The following is a 16,681-nucleotide window of genomic DNA, read 5'->3' on the forward strand; positions in this document are numbered from 1 at the left end:
TTTTTTTTTTTTTTTTTTTTTTTTTGCTATTTTCAAATGGGGTTTACTTCAGATTTTAATCATTTAATACCAGTGTTTAAAAGGTAATAGATTTTTGTGCATCAGTCTTGCATCCCACACTCAAGTTACTCAACTTGTTTGTTAGTTCTGATAGATTTTTAGAAACTCCATAGGTTTTTCTTGAATTTCTGAATTTTTTTTTAAAGATTTTTTTTTTCTGCTACATAATTCTAGACAGTATTTTTACTTCTAGTACTTGAATGATGGTGCTCCACCTCTTCTGGCTTACATTGTTTTCCTGTATCTGTCATCCTTATTTTTATTCCGCCAGAGATAATGTGTCCTTTTTTTTCCCTCTGGCTATTTTAAGGTTTTATCTTTTCACTGGTTTTAAGCAGTTTGAGTATGGTATGCCTTAGAGTTGTCTTTTTTTTGTTTTTGTATTCATTTTCTTGTGTTTCTTGTGCTTGGAATATATTGAACTCAGATTTGTAAAGTGTCAATAATTGAAATTTTTTCAACCTTTATTTTCTCAAAAAAATTTTTACTATTTTTCTCTTCCCTCTACTTACAAGATTCCTGTTACTTTACATTAGACCACTTGAATTTGTATTTCATACTGTATAGTCATTATGTCTTTTCAAATTCACTAATCTTTTTTTCCTGCAATGTCTAACTTACCATGAATTGCACTAAGTATAATTTTGTTTACCTTAGATATTTTTGTTTTCATTTCCACATGCTTGAATTTTTAATATTTTCTATGTCCCATCTAATATAATTGATCTTCCCTGTACTGTTTTGAATATATGGAATATAGTTATAATTTCAATGTTCTTATCTGCTAATTCTACCATGTGTCACAGTTCTGGGTTGTTTTGATTGATGTTTGTCTTTAATATGGGCTATATTTTTCTCCTATTTCTTTGTATCCTTTGTAGTTTTTCATTGGATGTCAGATATTATGAGTTTTACATTTTAGGTACTAGATACTTTTACATTACTAAAAATATTCCTGAGCTTTGTTCTGGATTATAATTAGATTACTTAGAAACAGTCTGAACCTTTTATGAGTTATTACATGGGACCAGATCAGTGTTTAATGCTAATTATGCCCCACTAATGAGGTAGGACCCTTTGGAATACTGTATTTAATCTGAAAGAATTATGAGGTGTTCTGGTGTGGTTGGTGAAAACAGGAAGTATCCCATTCCCTTTGTGAGCTTTAGGTGCTGTTGCCTTTAATCCTTGGCTTCACCTGCACACACTGATCTGTACTCTGCTGAAGACAGTGAAGGGGGACCTTCTGCAGATCTCTACAACTATTCTGTTTAGCTCTCTCCTTCCCAGTAATCTGCCCTGTACAGAGTAACTGCTTGACCTCCCCAGAGTGTCAATGGTCTCTTCAATGCTGGGAGTGTGCTTGGTCTCTGGAAGGTTCCCCCCTTAGGGCATGGAAACTCTCACAGGGCTTCACACCTCTCAGGAATCATTGTCCTTGTTGCCTGATACCTTTTTAGCTTTATGTGAATCATGTGTGTAAACACACGTGCGTGCGCGCGCGCGCGCGCGCGCACACACACACACACACACACACACACACACACACACACACACACACACACACACACACACGTAAGTAGGGATCGGACCTAGGGCTTCTGCACTGAGCTGTATCCCCAGACCACCATCGCCACCACCTGCTTTTTTGAGACAAGGTGCTGCTAAGTTGCCTAGGCTGGGCTTGAACTTGTGATCCTTTTGCTTCAGCCTCCCAGAGTGCTAGGATTACAGGCATGCACCACCACTTCCAAATCATTATTTTCTACATTTTGCCCTGTATTTTAGTTGTTTTAAGTGGGAAATAAATCTGGTCTCTCTTGGCCAGAAGTAGAAGTTGACTATTTTTAAATTGTGATTTTGTTCACAGACAAACACACATAATTATCTTGTAAAATATCTCTGGGGAACCAGAAATAAACCTGAATAGTATATGCCAGCTCTGGCTTTCACATTTAGTTTTTGGAATACATGTCTAAAGTTTTGCACAAAAGCCAAAGAGCCGTTGATATAATTTGATTACTTTGGTCCCAGGTTTCACTGAGAGATGAAGAGAAAAACATTTTTCCTTGCATAATATATTTCTGGCTCAAACACTATTTTTAAGTTTCCATAAGATTTGACAAGGAAAAAAATGCCTTTGGAAAACATGACCTAAATTTAAATGATTATATGTATGTATCCTTTCCCTATCAGAAAAACCATCTGCCTATAAATTTCATCTTATTTTAAACCTTGAGTCCTCCATTTTTATAGTTGCTTTAAGTGTTCATGTTACTTATGAACCACAGAACTTTGTGTCAGACCTGTAAGCATAGTTACATTGTTAAGATGTGTGTACATAAACACCGCTGGGAAAAACAACTGGAACCACTTTTTCTGCCTCCTTATTCCCTTGTCACTGTCAAGAAATTATTTCTAGCATAATGTCTTCATTTAAATACAAATAAATATTTACACTTTACATTGTGACCAGATCTTCCATTTGTGAGAGGGAGTTTCTTCTCAGGACAAGGAATTTTTATTATAAGGGAAAACTTTATCTATTTGGGCACAGGGATATAAATTAATGGCATTGCTTGTAGCAGCAAAAGACAAGGAAACAAACTAAACATCCTTTTATGGGACACTAGTTAAATAAATTATGATATAACCATATAGTTTATGTTTTAAAAAGCATAAACAGTTTTAACCCATGCTGATACATAATGGTCTACAAGATATATGCACATATACTGGAGGAAGAGAATTTAGTATAGGAATTATTTTTCACTGTGTACTTCTATGCTGATTAATTTTTTTAAGTCCACATACGTATATTACTTTTCAGTCAAACCCATTTCTAAGAAAAAAGGAAAATAAGCTGTTCTTGTTTTGATTTCCCTAATAGGAGTGATCGACACAGAAATTGCCCTATTTGTCGCCTGCAGATGACTGGAGCAAATGAGTCTTGGGTAGTGTCAGATGCACCCACAGAAGATGACATGGCTAATTATATTCTTAACATGGCTGATGAGGCAGGCCAGCCTCACAGGCCATGACCTGGGGGAAGAGCTTCTTTTGTTGTTGTGGGCTACAAATACCTTGTGGTCAGGGAGGAAGAATGGAGGTATCTTCTGGCACAGATACAGAAGAACTACTTTTTCCCATCCTCTAATTTTTGTTATTCTGATAATGTGTCCCATTTTTTAAATAAACTTTCCATGTCTTCCATTCATGGTAAACTAAAATTTGCTACTGTTTTAAACTGTATTTTATCTGTTCTAATGTATATTAGAACTAATTGCTCTTGAAACCTTTGCTAGCAAATTATAGCAATATTTCTAGAGGCTTTGGACAAACTACAATTTTTCAGAGCAGGTATATTCTGGAGTCTTTTTAGTTAGGTTCAAAGACTTGAATTTTGAAAATTTGCAACCATCTGAGAAAAATTTAATGACTAAAAACATAGACTATGTGAAAGTGCATGTTACTACTTAAAACTAATCTTTCTGCTGGAATCTAAGGAGTGTGTATTATGCCCCCTTGTGGTTAATTATTGCTCCTTTGATAATTTTTCCTTGGAGTGAGCCAGTTCCATAACTTACACATAACTTCAACAGCGTATTTTTCAACTACACATTTTTTACTTTAGAGGTCATTCTTAGGATACATAATTTGGGTAAGGACTATAAAGTTGGATCTTTGCCTTGTAAATGAATTTCTGCTGAAGAATCTTGTTGACTGTTCTAGAAATGCCTTCCCAAAGCTGAAAAACTGTTTAAGCAGATTTTGATAATGTTCATGCATCCTGGAGTTTCAGAAGGAAATTTTTCTTCATCACAAATTCATACCTATTTACAGATTACGATGAGTAATTCAAATTTGTTTATGGTGCTTTTAACTCCAAGACATCTTTCTGAGGTTTCAAAGTCCTCAAATTTATTAGATTAAGAGAAGAACAGGGGCGGGAGATTTAGCTCGGTGATACTGTGCCTGCCTCACAAGCACAAGGTCCTGAGTTCGATCTCTGGTACCAAAAAAGAGAGAGAGAGAAGGACATAGGATGAGGCTTTTCGCTATATGTAAGACACCTCTGCAAGCTAGAAGGTAATTTGGCTGTCATACTCTTTCACTCTATTTCCTTAGAAAGTCTGTAAAGGGATATAGTAAAAGAATTATGAGGGCCAGAGATTTAGCTCAGTGGCACTGCATCTGCCTCATAAGTGCAAGGTCCTGAGTTCAATCCCTAGTACAGGAGAAAAAATGATGATGATGATGATAAAAGTGGAATTATGATCTTCAGTAGCACCTCAACCAATTTTTAGATCTTATGAAGTAAAAATTTTAACATTAACATTTCAACACAAAAAATATTAGGGCCTGAAGTCTCTTTAAAACAATATTTTAACATTCCATGTAAATTTTCTGACCTATTATTGGTAACTTGCAAATATTACTATTTTTCTAAGTGCCAAGGTACACCAAGTTGCTGCTTATTGATGACATAAATTTTGGGTTATTAAGTTTTTATTAAGATTTTAGTAGGTATGCAAATAAAATCTATCTCAAGGGAAAATGTCTATTACAACTTGATTTTGCACCCAAAAGACTGAAAACTAATCTGTTGATATTCATGCTGAGTACCAAATAGTTATACTCGCTTTTGTTGGTTTATACATGCAGAGTTCTGGGGACTCTGTTACACCTTGTAGTACACCTAATGGCTATATAATTTTGAGAAAATATCTTACTCTTGTTTGTAGCTTCCTCCTTTAGAAACAGGTTTTATCTGTGGTTTTCATAATATTTCATAATATTTTCTTTTCCCCAAAGTAAAAATCTTAGAACCCTTATACACATGTGCATACACACACCCTACTCTACTACATGAATCATAATTCCCTTTATAAATTCCAGTGAGTAAATATTAAGTCAACCAATGAAAATACATAATTACAGCTGATACAGAATATATTAGAATTTGTTGAGTAATAATTTCAACAGTTATTTTTAAAAATTGAGATGAGGTCAAAAGTTTCAATTCAAGTCAATTTGCAATTCCCTGAATCTCCTCCGTTGATTCTTCTATAGAAAGAACTTTGTGATAAATAATCCTCTGAGATGTTCTCCAGTTCTAGAAATTTAAATTGTTTTGGATTTGACTTGTATTTAATTCAGATTGCCTAATTTTAAAGAGTTTCTGAAAACGAACAATGTGACTTTACAAGTTTTTGGGTATTTCCAGGTATAGCTAATGATTTTGTCTCCAGAATCCTTTACTCTGGAAGGAACTATGGGGTGAGCCCAGTGAGGCCAGTGACTTGATGTTGCTGCACCTTTTTATCCTACAGTATGAGCTCCAAAACACTAACTGATCTACTGTGAAAAACACAATGTCTTATACTAACTAGCCTTATCAAGTAAATGAACATGGGTCTCTGCTCGCTTCATTAAAACTGGGTGATAATTCTTGAGATGTGAATGTTAGGTAGGTTCTACTGTAATATCTAACCACAGATGTTGTAAATTTGTTTAATAGATGAAATGTACATTTTTTTCCTACTCTGTACAGGTTTGTCTTTTTTAAATATGAAGTACTTAAACGCATTTATTATGATAGGAAATATGTGTGCCTTCTAGGTTTTGTGAAATGGTCTCGTGTAGTCTAAGGAATTTGTCTTATGATTTTTAGTGTTCTCAATCCTAACTCAGTAACAAAGCATTTACTCATAATGCTGTAGAACTTTAGTTTGAGAAAATGAGTTTGACTATGTAATGCATTTAGAGGTTGACAGTAGTATGTGTTTTATCTCTAGGAGAAACGGATAAATTGTGCAATAATCTTTAGCAAGAAGTTTTTGCTAACTTCAAATATTTTTTTCTTATCATATAATTTCACTTTCTTGTATACTAAATATTTATATTCCTTAGAGGATTATTTTATATTGTGCTCTGGGGGGGTGTGATGTGTGTGCTGTCTTGAGATTAATTTCAAATTGGACTTGATTTCCATAATATCTAATATATATCTAGATAATGACTCCTTGGAAATATCTTTTGGTTTGGTGATTTTAACATTATGAACTTGATTCATTAAAAGGCAATCTGGAGAAGTTGTATTATTCAAATTGGTTGATTTCCATAATATCTAATATATATCTAGATAATGACTCCTTGGAAATATCTTTTGGTTTGGTGATTTTAACATTATGAACTTGATTCATTAAAAGGCAATCTGGAGAAGTTGTATTTTTAACTGTTGTCTCTTTTTTCAAATTATTTTATTTTTTTGAGACAGGGTCTCTCTATGTTATTTAGGCTGGCCTTGAATTCACTATGTAACCCAGGCTAGCTTTGAACTCGAAGATCCTCCCTTCTCAGCCTCCCGAGTGCTGGAATTACTGGCACGCACCACCATGCCCAGCTTGTGTCTTTATTTTCTTAACTGAACCTCATTGTCTACCAGAAATACGATAATTACTTGGATACTGGGGAGATCAGCTGATCCCCCACATTTATAATGGACAACATAACGGTAATATAAACAGTTGACAGATTCATTTGTTTTCATGTCTTTTTGTCTTGATAGCAAAACTAATTGATAAACTATCCTATGGTGGTTTGATGTTTACCTTGTAAAACCATATTCAGAATATAAGAATGTATTTGAGATGCATCTGAGAATCAGTACTGAGAAGAGGAAAGACTTGTAAAGGAAGAGGCAACTTATAATTAAATTTACTGATGCATATCATGATCGTACAGTACTGTGGAGAAATGCTATTGACAGACACCTCAGAGATATATTTTGATAATCTTGTAAGATTGTTTATAGTCTTATTATCCTCGAATAAAATACTCCTTAGAGACTGAGGGTAAAAACTTCCAAGAAACTTTATCTAATCTGTGTTCCATTTATGAAGGAGCTACTCTTTATAATAGTCACAGTTGAGGGATAATCAATAATCAATCCTACTTGTGTTTACCAACCTAGGAAGAGACGATACTGTTTCACCTGTACAGTAAAAGAGGAAGCCAGTGACATGTACTTTCAACTCTGCTTTAATTCAGGAGATAGTAAAGGCCGGGAACAGACCTCAGTAAATATCAACCCAGAAGCTGAGATGTATGTTCATCAAGCAAAGAGTAATTACAGTGGTCATTTTGACAATACAATTTGAAGTAACACATAAAGCAAACTGAAGCCCTGTAGAATAAATATAGGATAACTACCTCAAATCCATTCCTTTAGAAACCTGGGCACAGTATACCACTGCCTTTGATTCCACAGGTGAACACAAAGGAAAGTAGGGGTTCACCCCAAAAAGACAGTTAAGTGCAACAATACACAGAGTACTCTAGAAAAGGATGTCTGAAAAGCTTGCAGGGCAGGTAAAGCCAACATGTGTTGACTGAACAGGCTACAGCAATACCCCAGGAAAAATGAGGATGAGCGGCTCCACTGATGAACTAGTAACAGGCTAGAAGTTAGAGAAGAGATAGAGATAGCAGAGGTTGCCTTCTGGGTCTAGTTAGCTTCACTAGTGAGTGTCGTCCATGTCTCAGTAAAAAAATAAAGTTAACTGACAGCTTTTCATCCTGCCCAGTCTTAAAAAACACACTTTTGCTTTAAATATTAACTTGAAATCATTTTAAATTGAGTCACAGTCCTGACACTTTAATAACTTTAAAAATTCATGATACAGATAATGAAAAACTACAGTACTTGCTATGTTAGGGCAAATGTATTCAAATGGAGGAATTTCAAAAGTAATCCCTAAGATAATGACTTTCATTGATTTTATTATTAGCTATAAGATAGCATATATATATATTTTCCAAGTACAAAAGGTTACATTTATTGTTCCATACACTAAATTGACCTGGGTGGGCAGCCACAGTCACAGGACAAGACAATCGAAAATGAAGTAAGCATGTTCCCAGGCAAAAATTGGCTTCATCTAACTTTATAATGACTCAGACTTCCTATAGTCTGAATTTGCCCACAGATATTTAGAAAGATTCTTGAGCAGCTTGTTGAGTAATCCGCGCACATTCCCTTAAAAAGGTGAGATTCATTGAGTTACTCCATATGCATTTGAGCATTTAAATAAATGAGGCACTAGTAACACAGATGAAGAATATATTGATAAACCTTAATTGCAGACTGGCATTTTAAAAATGCTATTTGTCCCCTGGGACCATGTCATCTGAAGAAACCTTCATTTTAAAGCAAGAAATTTTGCCTTTAACAAAAAAGTGCTAGGTTATTGTTTAAAAAAAATTATTTTTGGTGAGACCTACTGAATCTAATGCTGGTCCTGTTACTAGCAGTGTGACCTTAAGCAAACTTCACTAGCCTAACTCTTCATGGGTAAATAATAATTGGGCTACAAACAAAGGATATTTATAGCTAAAGGGAACACAGGTCAGCTGGTCCTGCACTTTGCAACGCCCTTAGTCCAGGTGAGAATACTTAGCAGGCCCAATGTAAAACTGATGAAAGCAGTTGCTGACCACTGCCAGAACCCCACTGTGTTTCTTCCCCAACCCTGGAGTGGTCTGCAAGCGGGGTGGGGGGGGGATCACAGTGTATTTGAAAACACTTGCCTAGTCTGAGCCCCCGCTTTCAGGACAAGGAAACCAACACAGAATACGAGTGACTGTTCGTAACTTACTGCTTCCTACTAGAAAGGTGCAAGGGGGTGGGAGCTAAACAAAACAGGTTAAATTCCTAAACAACAAATGGTCAAGAAAGGACTCTTCTATTTTCTCTCAAAATAGCCCCTTTATGAAAGGGAGCTTTGAAGTCGATTTTATTTAAGGCATCCAGCCAGCCAGAGGCTGAAATGAAGGACTACCATTTGCCTGCAGGGCATACAGAAAGGAGTGACAGAAAATCGTACACACTTCATGCCTTATGGCATTTGACCACGGAAAATCCAGGCTCCAACAATTCAGGCACTGGCAGTTAAGTTACAAGAGAAATATATGGAAAATTAGGAACAAGTACAGACAAGTACCAGCTCCCAGATAGCCAAGGAGAAGTCACCAACCCTTACTCAGTAATTAATAATAACGTAAGTGGGCATGTTCAGTTTTAAAGTGAACAGTGCAACCAAAATCCAGAGTCTGAAATTCTTCCGGCAGTATCCTCTTCGTAGAGGAAAGCCATTGTTTGGTGTCTTTGTTTCACCACAGTAGCCCCAGAAGGTCTGAAATTAAACCAAAAAGTTAAGATGCAAGTTGCTTGCTGGACCTAGTTGTTCAGGGCTGTGATCTCCTCCGATTTCATGGCATCAGACAGGAAGCTGAGCTCATTGCACAGAGTCTCATATCGGAATGCCATCCGGATCTGAGCGACATTTGTCTTTCGAATATCATTTCCCTCGGGTCCTTCTTTGTAGTAATTCTGTCCCAGAAACTTCTGCTTTTCCTGTGGATCAAGAGAAATACCAATGAAACAATACACCTTCCAGCCACTTTCTGTATCCTCATGGGCAGCTTTGTCATTATCCACAGTACACACAGCATCCCCCCGAAGCAGAGCCTCAATCAGGACGTCTCCCCACAGAACTCAAAATACCCCTTCCAGCCTCTGTGTCCTTGAGAATGTCACCCTGTCCCCCTCAGTCATTCCCTTCATTCCTATGATTGATTTCCTTGAACAGAAAGAACTGCAGGAGCTGCCAGAGACGGAGAAGGTAAGGTGAAGTTGAGGCTCCTCACTTCGCGGAAGGTGACAAGGGCAGGCAGGTGTGTCTGAGGAAGGCCGATCCCAGGAACAACTCCACACAAACAATCCTGACCTTCCACCCTTCGGTGTCTAGTGTTCCATTTTTAAAGCACTCATAAAAATGCAACATGATTTTCTCTCCTCAAACTTGTTTCTTGCGTTTTTCTAGGTAACATGAATTTTGTGGAAAAATTTCAAAACACTGCAGTCTTTGGCACAAATGAGTTAAGTCTCCCTCGCATTACCACCCATAAGGGTGGCACCTGATACCACCTCTTCCTGTACCAGTGACATCCAAGGTTGCTTCCAGGAACCATCCACAGCACAGTTCTCAATGCTGGTTCCACATCAAAATCATGCAGCAAGCTGTACAAATACTTCTAGTTCCCAGGTTCCATCCCAGAGTTTCTCTCCTCCAATCTAGATGCAGTCATCTATCCCAGAAGTACTGAGCACCTGCTGTGTACCAGCACTGCCGGGCCCGTAAGGAAATGCACGTTACATTGTCAGTAGTGAGAAGGATTACGGAAGGCAGTAAAAGATGATGGCAAGTATATGGCTGTTTTAGCATGGGTGACCACGGCAGGTCACTCCAAGGGGTGTCTGAGAAAGGTGAGGGAGCAGCCGTGAACATGCAGGAGGTCCCCAAGGATTTGCTCCAAGGGCTCGAGTGTCACTGTACCAGAGACCCTACTTGTGCTGATTGCCACAGATCCCCAGGGCCCTGAAGGTGCCTGGCACGCAGTAGGCATTCTTTGCCCATTTGTTGAAAGGATGAGAGGATTAGGGACAGCCCCTCGCGCACCGTACCTGATGCGAGAGGCCACTCTGCAGCACACTGTTCCTGGCGATCTCACACAGGTCACACGTGCTCAGCTTCCACACTTGCGCAGCGATGGCGTATTCCTCCATGAGTGCCTCCTAGATCCCGGCCCAGAGGACACGGATTAGAGGGCACATGGCATCAATCACGTGTTCCCAAAACCAAAACGAAAACCAACATGCACGGCAGATTTCACCTTTCTTTTCCAGCTGGAACCTCCATCATCAAACAATCACACCTTACATTCCAAACTCCTAGTGTGTGTGTGTGATTACAGGTCACAAAAAAGAATTAAAAGAACTCCTCTGCATTTGTTTGTTGACCAGGACTAAGAGCCTATTGTGTTTAAAACTCAGGGCTGGTCATCACAGGGATGCCAGCTTGCTCTCCTGTGACAATGTCCAGGAATGTTTCCTGGACTAGCCTAGTAATCTATTAAGAAAAAAAAAGAATGGCTCAGTAGCTCCTCTACCCAGAGCAGATTCTGAGAATTCCAACCAACAATGTGACCCACAGTATTTACAGAAAACCAGAAGTGAGGCACAGAAAATAACTTAATTGGCTACAGCTTAGTCAATTGGCTACAGCTGAACTAGTTTGTTGTGTACAGTTTAATCAGTTAATTGGTTCCAGGGACCTCTGCAAGCAACCAAAGCTCAGTCACTATGACTAAAGTTTACATTTGTTTGGTCTGTGGAGCCCAACAGAGGCTCTCAGTCCACATCCATGGCCTCCCACAAATTTTTACTTAACACCTCTCTAGTCAGATACATTTTTAATACTACCTGTTCTTCAGTCTTCCTTTTTTATCCAACACCATTTTCTTAAGATTGCCCAAAAGTAAAAGTATGAGTGACGTACTCAGGCAGAGAGGGAACATTAAATGAAAAATGATCCTAGTACCAGCGGGGAGATGGTGTAATCCTGAAAGGGCTGAGTTTGAGCAGCGGTGCCACTTTATCTCCGGGGAGGTGAAAGAGCTGACAGTGATCACTGGCCCCTCTGAGATCTCTTCCCCCACCCACCCTATCGCCTCTGTCTCCTAGACCCGGGGTTTTCAAAGTGTGGTCCTAGGACCTCAGGCAACTAGAGACCTTCTGAAAGGTCCTCCCTTTGCCAACTATGTATCTTTGTGATGCGAGGTGATTTTCACAAGCTTTGAAAGAAACAACAAATTGAATGCAGAGGCGGATACAGGAATCCAGCTGTCTTCTATTAAGGAAGACATTAAAGAGATTTGCAGAATTGCAAAACAGTGCCACTCTCCTCGATATTTTTGTTCTGGGAAATAGTTATTTTTCATAAAATTGCTATTTATATAACAAGTCCATTACTGTTATTTTTAAGTGAGTTAGTGTTGTAAATGTTTTTCATCAGTTTCTAACAATAGATACAATCCATATAGGGCTTCAGTTCTTCCCAGAGTATAAAGAGATCCAGAGACCCAAAGACGGGAGAAACTCTGCCTGAAAAGACTTCGGATGCTTCCATTTTGCTAATCAGTGCCTGGTCTTGTCAGCACCATCAAAATGTGCTAAGCACACTCATGGTTGATTCCCAGGCATGACATCACCTTTCCCTTCTTTCTTCCCAGAGATCTCAAGTGCAATAATAATCATGGTACAACAAAAGGCGCCTGATATTTTGAACACGTGCTGCATATTAGACCCTATTTGATTAAATTGAATTCATTATCTTAATCTCCACAAGTAGAGGCACGTGTATGCCCTATTTTACCGATGAAGAGGAATTCAATACAGAGAGGACTAATAACTTTACCAAGGTCACAGAACTAGTAGATATCAAAGGAAGAGAAAATGGAGAAAGACAAAGAAATCCAATTATGCCTTCAGGGGTTCAAAGATGCCAAGAAGGGTTCACCCTTTGCCTTGACTGGACCACCAACCCCTCACCCAAACACCAAACTGAGCACTGGGCATAGGTCCCCATGGTGGAAGGGCAGGAGTGGACCAAGGCTGCTGGGACACCATGGCCCTTCCCCTGGAGTTGTCACCTTCGTGTAGTGGAACTGCATGGGGTCATCGGTGGAGAGGGAGACGTGCAACCCCTTGTGCAGGAATTCCCGAAGGGGGTTCTTGGAATATTCCAGAAAAAGGCTGTTGTTGCTAAGAGGAGACATGGCAATGGGGATCTGGGCCAGATAGTAGAGGTACTGCAACACTGGACTCTGCAAAAAAACCACCAAACTCATGTGACACATGCAGGACGGGACAGGAGAAACATTCAGCAGTGGAAACCAGAGCTTGGGCTGGGTCTGTACCAACCAAGCCTGAGTTCCCCAAAGCCACAACTTTGAGACTCGCGCTGTCTCTCCTTCCCTGGCCCCGTTTCTCTCATTCCTATGTCACATGCCAGCCCTCCAGGCCCGGCCCTCCTCCCCACTGTCTGAAGTGCCCACTCTGGCTCCAAGGGGAGGTACCGCCTGGGGCAGAAGGGCAGTGGCTTTAGTCAGCAACTGTGGCTCTCCCTCCCCAGGCCCTGACTCGCTGCGGTCAGGCCTCCAGATGCCCCATGGGGGTGGCTTTGTTTCTCTGACTGTAAACCTTCCGACTGGGACTGTGAACACTCTAGCCCCTCGGAGATATACCCCAAAGGCTGGGCAGGGGTGGACCTGGCCAGGCTACAGTGGTCTGATGAGTACACATCTCATACCTAAATGTCACATGAGCCCGGACCTGCCAGGATCAGGGCAGGGAAGCACTGGGAGCAAACTGCACTCCTCCTATGAAAATGATCCAAAATATGGGAAGCTTCAGAGAGTGCCCAGAGCTCATGACAGCACATTTACATGGGAAAAGCCAGAAGGACGCTATGTGTCCACCACTGGGAACTGGTGGAGCCCATTATACATCAAGTGGCCAATGGTGCACCCAAAGGCCTGCAGAGTGAAGAGTTTAGGTATTATGTGCAGCACAGAAAAATGCTTGTTATACAACATCAAGGGACAAAGCAGGAACCGAAATTCTGTATTTATCATAAATAGATTAAAATATGGTGTGGATAAAAGGAGTTGGAAATACTGAAATGCTAATAGAGCTGATTCTATAAGGTAGTAGCAATAAGTGTTTTTTTTTCATTTCTCCAAGTTTTGGAAAATCTAAATTGGAATGTGTTTGGCTATACTGCTCTCAAAATTAAAAATTAAACCAAGATGACTACAGATATCTCACCCCAGAAAAAAGTCCCGACCCTAGCATCACGGGCCAGAGCTTTCAGGGGCTGGGCAGGAGCCTCAAGGAGCCCAGGGCAGGGCAGGGTCATATGAGCAGTCACTTACCTTCTTGAGGAGCAGCCCGTGGGAAATGTTGTCAGCAGTGAGGAAGGCAGACACCAGGTGGGTGATGGAGCCGGCCTCCCCACAGTGAGGCCGGAACAGGAACGTGCTCAGGCCCCGTTCTCTGGAGGAGAAGGAAGGTCCTGGTTCAGTCTGCCTGGGGCCCGCACCCCAGCCCAAGATCCACTCCCGGAGAGAGTCGCCCATGGCATGGCCGGCACACCTCAGAGATGACACCTCCTAAGATGCAGAGGTCTATCCCAGAGCACCTCAGAGCCAACAGACAGGACCTCCAAGGGCAGAGAAGGGCCTAGTGGTACAGAGAGCTCCTCCCACTCATCACCAGGCCTTGGGTCACCAATCAGCTCCAGAGCAAGAAACACCCTGGGAAACCAAGTCCAATTCCTTTGTTACAAAATGGGGCAAACCAAGGCCCAGAGAGAATTCCGCGTTCACACCTACTGAATAGGTCACTGGCAACTAGAGCTAGAACCCTCACCCTGAAAAGCTCAGCCCAGGACTGCCACTACCCTAATACCAGGCCTCTCCTTTCTGTTGTGACCCCATGGTAATGAAACCCCTGACCCAGCAGGGAAAGGTGGGGGGCAAGACTTACAGAAAGAGGGGATGGTTTGGTGTCCTGTGGCTCTGGGCACGGAACCGCTGCCCATGCCTGCCTCTGTGTGTCAGTGGCAGCCCATGCATATGAGACCATCCATGAGACGTGCACAGACAGGCTGTGTTCTGCCCAGTACCTAGGACTGTGCCTATCGCATTGCAGCTGCAGTAATCTGTTGAGAGCATAAATGAGTGTGTGGACATTGTTGGTGTGGGAGTGAGTGAACACGCCTGTGTGGGTATGTCCTATGTTTCCACTGTCTCAGAGATGTACAGGTACACATGGAGGTGTGTCGGTGACTGTGTACACATGAACATGTGGTGCGCAGCTTTGCTGTACATACAGTCCACGTCCATACTGGCATGTGTGTTGCAGTAGTGATGTCTGCGTGTGTGCGCTCATGTGACGTGCTTGTGTAGTATCCTAGGGAGCGCCCCCTTGGACACGTGGACATGTGTTGGCTGAAGTACACACAGACACAGTGGATCACATATGAATGCAAGCTCAGGCATGGGGCCAGCTCCCTCACCTGCGAAGGTTGTTGAGCACCATGATGTTGGCGTACATGTAGTAAAGGTAGTAGCTGTAGGGCGGGTTCTGCTCGCTGATCCAGATGTCTGGGCTGGGGCTCTTCTCTGAGAACATGTGGTCACTGTGCTTGGACTCATCATCCACGCTGTCAAACCCTGTCACCTGGGCAGGAGAGGAGGTCCTGAGCACCAAGGCAAGGCAGGAAGGCCAGGACTCAGGCTCAGCTCGGCATCCACTGGCTCAGAGCCGAGCTGCCCAAGGCCTCTGGGGTGCACACCTTGGCTGGGCCTGGATCTGCTGAGGCCACATCCCCCCCAGGTACCACAGCACATTCTGTCCCCTCAGTTTCCCAAAGTGCCCAGGAGGCCAGGATGGAGAGTGCCCAGCCCCTGCACGGCAGTGGTGAGAATTCGGGCTGGGCCAGAGAGAGTAGCCATATCTGTCCCCTGTCCCTCTACTGTGTCCAGGAAGCCAGCACTGCAGGGGACAGTAGCCACGGCCAGCAGCAGTGACAAGAGGTTGTGCCCCTACACACCAGGCCCTACTTGAAGCCCTTCACACACACCAGCTAATTTGAAGGTCAGAGCCCACACTGTAAGGGAGGGGTGGCCTATGAGCCTCATTCTATAGTTGGGCAAACCAAGCCAAAGTGATTGAGGCAGTTGCCCAAGTAGGACATCCAGGCTTCGGGTCTGCCTTTGGAGGCTATAAATGGTGGTTACCTTGGCACATGTCCGGGTACAGCCTCAAGACACCAGCTGGATGCCTTACCAGCAGACCCAGAGGGCCCGGCCAGGCTGACCCACGGCTCCCAGAGGCAGCTCTGCTTCCTTGTGGGCTGGTCAGAGGAGCCTCAGGAAACTTCCCTTCCACTGCAGTTAGACCGCAGCTGGGACCCATCCGTAAGCCTAGAGTCTCCCCGACTACCAGTCTCCAGGCTGGACTCACAGAGCCTTGTGACCAACCCTAGAGGTACAGCCCAATCAAGAAGCACCCACAAACACAGCTTTTGGCCAGCACCAGTGGCTTTGCAAACAGGTCTCCTTCCTTTTGCTCAGCCACAGAAGTATTTTGGAAAGGGGCCTTTGAACCCCAGACAGGAGAAAGAAAGACTGTTTGTTCACCTTACTCTACAGCTGACCCGAGCTGGGAATGGGGGCTCCCAGCCCAAGGCCCAGGTCACAGCCTGGTCTGCCAGCCTCTTACTTCCCACCTGGGTAAGAGGTGTCCAAAAGAGCACGAAATCATGAGGCTGTGTTCAAGGAAACAACAGGGCTCACTGTGGCTCTAAATGGCCCCTTGATGGGACTAGGGGGCTGGAAAGGGCATCAAGCTCTGATCTTCTCACTAGCCCTGTACATCACCAGAACACTCTGGGGCCTGGAAAGAGCATAAGGCCAGGTCCCTCCCCAGGTCTCAGCAGCCAGGGCCTCAACATCCTCTTCCTCCTCCTCCTCTGCTGCTGTCCCTTCTTCCTCCTTTTCCCTCTTTTCCTCCTCCTGTCCGCATCCACCTCGTCCTCTCCCTCTTTTCCTTCTCCCTCTCCCAACCCTGACCAATCCTGCTCTTCCCCACCATGGCCAGAGGCTTCCTAGGGACACAGAATCCACCCTCTTAGAAAACCAGACACTTGAG

The 16,681-nt window shown here is 42.3% G+C and overlaps 2 protein-coding genes across 6 annotated transcripts in view; one reads left to right on the forward strand and one right to left on the reverse strand.

Annotated features, from left to right (window-relative positions):
- The window catches only part of Rnf141 (ring finger protein 141), a 26,687-nt gene extending 20,537 nt beyond the window's left edge, over positions 1-6,150 (forward strand). For both annotated transcript variants that reach the window (XM_010615269.3, XM_010615270.3), the window contains exon 6: positions 2,951-6,150. In XM_010615269.3, coding sequence (XP_010613571.1) covers positions 2,951-3,101 — 151 coding nt within the window. In that variant the 3' untranslated portion in view covers positions 3,102-6,150. The remainder of the gene's footprint in view (positions 1-2,950) is intronic.
- An 885-nt stretch (positions 6,151-7,035) lies between these two features.
- The window catches only part of Ampd3 (adenosine monophosphate deaminase 3), a 43,718-nt gene continuing 34,072 nt past the window's right edge, over positions 7,036-16,681 (reverse strand). For all 4 annotated transcript variants that reach the window (XM_010615273.3, XM_033764141.1, XM_010615275.3 and 1 more), the window contains 5 exons: positions 15,045-15,208; positions 13,900-14,020; positions 12,616-12,789; positions 10,589-10,699; positions 7,036-9,478 (listed from right to left, as the gene is read on the reverse strand). In XM_010615273.3, the coding sequence (XP_010613575.1) occupies positions 9,302-9,478; positions 10,589-10,699; positions 12,616-12,789; positions 13,900-14,020; positions 15,045-15,208 (747 nt within the window). In that variant the 3' untranslated portion in view covers positions 7,036-9,301. The remainder of the gene's footprint in view (positions 9,479-10,588; positions 10,700-12,615; positions 12,790-13,899; positions 14,021-15,044; positions 15,209-16,681) is intronic.

Source organism: Fukomys damarensis, unplaced genomic scaffold, assembly GCF_012274545.1.
Source record: "Fukomys damarensis isolate Sample0158 unplaced genomic scaffold, DMR_v1.0_HiC HiC_scaffold_16, whole genome shotgun sequence".
Lineage (NCBI taxonomy): Eukaryota > Metazoa > Chordata > Mammalia > Rodentia > Bathyergidae > Fukomys > Fukomys damarensis.